Source organism: Mobula hypostoma, chromosome 10 (genome assembly GCF_963921235.1).
Source record: "Mobula hypostoma chromosome 10, sMobHyp1.1, whole genome shotgun sequence".
In the NCBI taxonomy this organism is placed as follows: domain Eukaryota; kingdom Metazoa; phylum Chordata; class Chondrichthyes; order Myliobatiformes; family Myliobatidae; genus Mobula; species Mobula hypostoma.
This window is the reverse complement of record NC_086106.1, coordinates 6,228,675-6,234,674: the sequence shown is the minus strand read 5'-3', so window position 1 is coordinate 6,234,674 and position 6,000 is coordinate 6,228,675. Positions and strand designations below refer to the sequence as shown.

At 53.0% G+C, this 6,000-nt stretch overlaps 1 protein-coding gene across 6 annotated transcripts in view; it reads right to left on the bottom strand.

Moving 5' to 3' along the window:
- Positions 1 to 557: 557 nt before the first annotated feature.
- Positions 558 to 6,000, bottom strand: part of LOC134352622 (neuronal PAS domain-containing protein 3-like) — a 751,612-nt gene continuing 746,169 nt past the window's right edge. For all 6 annotated transcript variants that reach the window (XM_063059934.1, XM_063059933.1, XM_063059937.1 and 3 more), the window contains one exon: positions 558 to 2,046. In XM_063059934.1, coding sequence (XP_062916004.1) covers positions 974 to 2,046 — 1,073 coding nt within the window. In that variant the 3' untranslated portion in view covers positions 558 to 973. The remainder of the gene's footprint in view (positions 2,047 to 6,000) is intronic.

Sequence of the window (6,000 nt, the reverse complement as noted above, 5' to 3'; positions counted from 1 at the left end):
AGATGCACAGTAACGTTTCCCCTGCATTACCCCCAACGACTCACTCCGAAACGGTGCTGCCCCGCTCCAAGTGGATAACCTCCGGAAAAAGCGGCCTGATGTTTCGACCTCACTTTCCCCCAAAGCTTCAGGCAAGTGTGAAACTAGACGGTACGAGGATACACTGAACGACGTTTGGGTCTTCCCCACAGCGGGGAATGCTAAGTCCCATCCGATATCCATCAAGGGGGGGAAACGCCACTTAATCCGGCTTTAAAGCCACCTGTCCCAAGGGAAATGTTTCTTTTTCTCTCTCAATTTGCCTTATTTTTTTTTACAAGTTTTACCGACTGGCTGTACATTATACACAGAACGGTCCCACGGGGCAATGGACCGGAGAGGCTCCGGCCGAAGAAGAGGTCGAGGTGGAGACGGGTCAGGCCTCACTGGGTGGGCCGAGTGGACGGCGACCTTACGGGTCTCGGACAGGATACGCCGACGGTGTCCACTGAGTGGGCGAGGCGAGGCCGGAGACCCGGGGCGGACAAAGGAGAAGTCCCAGAGGGCCGGGACCTGGCCGGTGGCAGGTTCGAGTCTTCCCCCTCCCCTCCCCTCCCCTCCCCTCCCCTCCCTCGTTACGGTACTCCCCAACCGAGTAGCGGAGGTGGAAATGGGCCTCGAAGCCTCGGCTGGCACACCCACCACCACCACTACCCTTCCCTTTCGTCCCAACAGTCGGCCAGTCCCTATGGACAACCAGCCGCCAAGGTGGTGGCCACCTGGGGCATCCAATGCCCACCCCCCAGCTCTCCCACTCCCACTGCCCACGTGGACTTGGGCCAAGGAGACACGGGTGGTCGTTCTGGTTGGGAGGGAAGAGGGGGTTTGGTTAAGGGAGGGGGAGACTGGAAGGAGATGGGGAGCAGAGGTCCATTGTCTCGACTGGCCGGCCGGAGAGAGAGATCCTCCGGCCCATCTCGGTGGGCGCTGGGCTTCAGTCTTCCTTGCGCTCCAGAGCCTGCGGGGGGTGGATGGTGCCGGCGTTCATGGGGAAGGGCAGGGTGGAGAAGAGGGCCTCGGCCGTGGTGAAGACGCTGCCGGCCGGCACCTGGGTGAGGCCGGCGGCGGCGGCCGGCGACCCGAAGGGGTTGGCTGCCATGTTGAGGCGCTGGACGTGGTGGTAGATCATCTCCACCTGCGCCTTCTGCTCGGCGCCGAACGCCGGGCCGTTCAGCTCCACGAAGTTGAGGGCGTGGGCGGCGGCGGCGGGCAGCAGGTTGCCGGGCACGGCCAGCGCCACGTCGGCCGGGGCGTAGCGGATGGTGCTGGCCGCGTACAGGCTGGAGGGCGGCGGCGGCGGCGGCGGCGGGGCCTGGGCCTGGGCCTGCGCCAGGGCCAGAACGTCGGCCTTGTCGTCGGCGGACGGCGGAGCTGGCGACAGGGCGTCGGAGGCCCGGGGAGACGGGCCGAAAGGCGTCTTCCTGCCGCCGGGGTTCTCGGCAGCGCCGGGTGGGCTGAGGGGGGGATCCGCGCCGAAGTGGTCGGAGGCGGCGGGCGGGGCCTTGGCCACCCGCTGGTGGTAGGCCGCCTCCCGCTCGGCCGGGTAGTCCCAGGCCGGACGGCGGCCCTCGAAGCCGATGGCTGGAGTGGCCTCAGTCTTGACCTTGAGGGTAGAGTCGCGATCGGCCACCCCCGGAGCCTTGACCCGAGGCCCCGAGGCGTCCCTCGGCCTCTTCCTCCGCTTGGGGTACAGGTGCCGGGCGGCCAAGTTGTCCTCTTCCGAGCTGGCCCCCGAGCCCCCGTCACTGGGTCCCGAGCCCCGCAGCTCTCGGCCCGGCCCCGCCTCGGCCTGGCCCTCCACCTTCATCCGCTTGACGCGCGGCAGGACCAGGCTCCTCCTGCTGCCGCTCGGCCCCTCGCTGTCCGACAGGCTGGAGTCGCTGTCGTCCTTGGCCGAGGTCATCTCCTCCTCGGACGGGCTGTCGGACCGCTTCCAGGCCTCCGAGCGCGCCCGGACGCCTGCCTCCAGGTTGCTGGCCTTCCCCGTGGCCTTCGGGTCGTGGCTCCCTGCAGGAGAGAGGGGCAAGGAGGGCGATGAAAGGGGCATCAGCTGGTACCAAATCCCACAAAAACCCTTCATCTGCCTATCTAAACACAAGGCATTGGAGCAGAATTAGGCCATTCAGCCCGTCGAGTCTGCTCTGCTATTCAAACACAACTAATTTATTTTCCCTCTGCCTTTTCCCCATAACCTTTGAGGTCTTCAATAATTATGAACCTATCAGCCTCTTCTTTAAGGTAGTGTTGTGGTTAGCACAATGCTTTACAGACAAGAGAAGACCTGCCGATGCTGGAAATCTGAGCAACTAGGGTGTTTAACCAGAGTGTTCACAATCTGAGCAAAATGCTGGAGGAACTCTGCAGGCCAGGCAGCATCTACGGAAAATAGTAAACAGTCCCCATTTCGGGCCGAGACGTCGACTCTGTACTCTTTTCCATAGATACTGCCTGGTTTGCTGAGTTCCTCCAGCGTTTTGTGTACAATGCTTTACAGTACGAGTGACCAGGGTCAACTCCCGTCACTGCCTGCAAGGCGTTTGTACGTTCTCCCTCGTGAATGCGTGGGTTTCCTCCCGGTGCTCCGGTTTCCTCCCACAGTCCAAAGACATGCCGGTTGGCAGGTTAGTTGGTTATTGTAAATTGTCCCGTGATTAGGCTGGGGTTAAATCGGGGAATTGCTGGGCAGTGCGGCTCAAAGGGCTGGAAGGGCCTATTCCGCATTGAAGCTTAATAAGTAAGTAAGTACGTATATAAACTCTTCAGAAAAAGAAATTCCTCTTGATCTCTGTTCTGGAGGGACACCCTTATAATCTGAGGCTGCCCTCTGATCTTTGACTCTATTATTGGAAACGTTCTCTACATGTCCACTCGGTTTCAGCCTTTCAATATTTGGTAGGTTTAAAAGAGATCTCCCTTCATTCCTTGAAACTCCAGCGAGTGCAATCCCAAAGCCATCAAATGCTCCTCATACGCCTTATCCAAACATGTGTTAAATGTTACATTTGCAAACAATAGCCTGTAAAATCCATTTGGACCCAGAGGCAACTGGATGTGGCGTGGAGCCGAGGTGAGGCAGCAGTTGACGAGAACGAGGAAGACCTGAGGTTCGATCGATTTAAGCTTCATCCCAAATGGAGGTGGCGGGGTCCAGGCCCCAGAACAGATCGAAGTGACTGGGCGACAAGTTAGGCGGTGGACCAGTTTGGAAAGGTCAGGGTGTGTGGGACCAGGGTGAAGGATGGGCCAGTTTGGCTTGCTGCTCTGTTCTGAACTACGTGTCAGTGGACAAACTCTCTGTGGACTTCAGAACGCTGTTTGCTTGTGTTTATTGTTTGCATGAGTTTTTTTTTGCTCTCTACACATCTGGTGTTTGATGGTCTTAAAAATAATTTTTTTTGGTGTTCTTTGTTTCGTGGCTGCCCGTTAGGAGATGAAACCCAAGGTTGTATAATGTAAACCTATTTTGATAATAAATGTACTTTGAATCCATGTCTACCACTCCACTGGCAGCTTTTTCCATACTTGCATCAATGGAGAGAAATGGACAGTCGCCTTTTATGGGCAAAATCTTCATGAAGACCAGGCAGCAGCTTTTGGACAACCAGAAGACCAGAACCCTCACAAGACCACTGTGTCTTGTATAATCACCAACCTTATGATGCTACACTGCCTCTAGAGTCATACAGCATTGGAGAATCTGTCCTTTGGTCCATTGTAGCTGGTCCTGTTTTCTTGCATTTTGTCCCTATTCCTCAAAATCTTTCCTATCTATGTATCCAAATGTCTTTTATAAGTGATTATTGGACCTGCGGTGTGGCGGGGTGGAGATACGTCTCTACCAAAGGAGGTGTAAGGTGCTCCTTCCCTCCGCTAGCCTGCAGGTCACCCTTGGGCAAGGCACTTGCTTAGTTCCCTGATTAGGGTCACCTGGAGCCATGGGAGCAGGTGGTTTTTGGTCGTATGAGCAGCCGGTGCAGGTCACAAGTCCTCGTTATGCGACCACTGACGCCAGGCGGACAATATCTGAAGAGTATTGATAATGGTTGGGGGTCACCCCTCTTGTAAAGACACTGCCCAGAAGAAGGTGATGGCAGAAGAATTGCCAAGAACAATCATGGTGAGACCATGATCACTCAAGTCATACGACACAGCACATGTCGAACAAAGGATTTGTAGCTGCCTCACTCCCTCTGGCAGCCCATTCCATTTATGGCCCATCCTCTGGGTGGAAATGTCGCCTCTCAAGTTCCGATTAAATCTTCCCCCTCTCACTCTAAATCTGAATCAGAGTTATCTAGTTCTTTTCTCCTTAACCTTTGGGGGAAAAAAGAGAGTTTATTCTCCCCATCTATACCCCTCATAATTTATACACCTCTATGAGATCACCCCTCAATCTCCTGTGGTCCAAGGGAAACAATCCAAGACTGTTCACCACCCAGGCCATGCTCTCTTCTCACAACTGGTGCCAGTGTGAAATGTGAGGAGGATGTTATGAGAATGCAGGGTGACTTGGACAGGTTGGGTGAGTGGGCAGATGCATGGCAGATGCAGTTTAATGTGGATAAATGTGAGGTTACCCACTTTGGTGGTAAGAACAGGAAGGCAGATTATTATCTAAATGGAGTCAAGTTAGGAAAAGGGGAAGTACAACGAGATCTAGGTGTTCTTGTACATCAGTCACTGAAAGCAAGCATGCAAGTACAGCAGGCAGTGAAGAAAGCTAATGGCATGCTGGCCTTCATAACAAGGGGAATTGAGTATAAGAGCAAAGAGGTCCTTCTGCAGCTGTGCAGGCCCTGGTGAGGCCACACCTGGAGTACTGTGTGCAGTTTTGGTCTCCAAATTTGAGGAAGGACATTCTTGCTATTGAGGGAGTGCAGTGTATGTTCACAAGGTTAATTCCCAGGATGGTGGGACTGTCATATATCAAAAGATTGGAGCGACTGGGCTTGTATACTCTGGAATTTAGAAGGCTGAGAGGGGATCTTATTGAAACATGTAAGATTATTAAGGGATTGGACACGCTGCAGGCAGGAAGCATGTTCCCGCTGATGGGTGAGTCCAGAACCAGAGGCCACAGTTTGAGAATAAGGGGTAGGCCATTTAGAACGGAGTTGAGGAAAAACTTTTTCACCCAGAGAATGGTGGATGTATGGAATGCTCCGCCCCAGAAGGCTGTGGAGGCCAAGTCTCTGGATGCTTTCAAGAAAGAGATGGATAGAGCTCTTAAAGATAGTGGAATCAAAGGTTATGGGGATAAGGCAGGAACTGGATACTGATTGTGGATGATCAGCCATAATCACAATGAATGGCGGTGCTAGCTCGAAGGGCCGAATGGCCTACTCCTGCACCTATTGTCTATTGTCTACTGCCATCTGGAAGAAGGTCCAGGAGCCTCAGGACTCACACCATCAGGTTCAGGGATAACTTCTACCTCCCAACCATCAGGTTGTTGAAACAATGCAGGTAACTTCACCCAACTTCACTTGCCCCATCATTGAAATGTTCCCACAACCATGGACTCACTTTCATCTTATGTTCTCGATATTTATTGCTTATTTATTATTATTTATATTTGTATTTACACAGTTTGTTGTCTTCTTCACTCTGGCTGAACACCCTAGTTTTTCATTGATTCTGTTATAGTTATTATTCTACAGAGTTATTGAATATGCTCACAAGAAAATGAATCGCAGGTTTGTATATAGTGACATATATTTACTTTGATAATAAAATTTGCTTTGAACTTTGAACTTCAATCTAATCTGAACTGTTCCTTGTAGGCATCTAGCCCACCTATTTTGTGGTTTTAAACTGTCAATCAGTCCCTTCTGACGTTCATAATTAAAAATGATCTCCCTCGTTTTTCAACTCATCCCACTGAAAAAGCCACTGCTTCCTCTCTCGTTTGGCTCTCCAACTGCTCCTTAAATGCTCTATGTGCAATTTGTCTCATTCCAC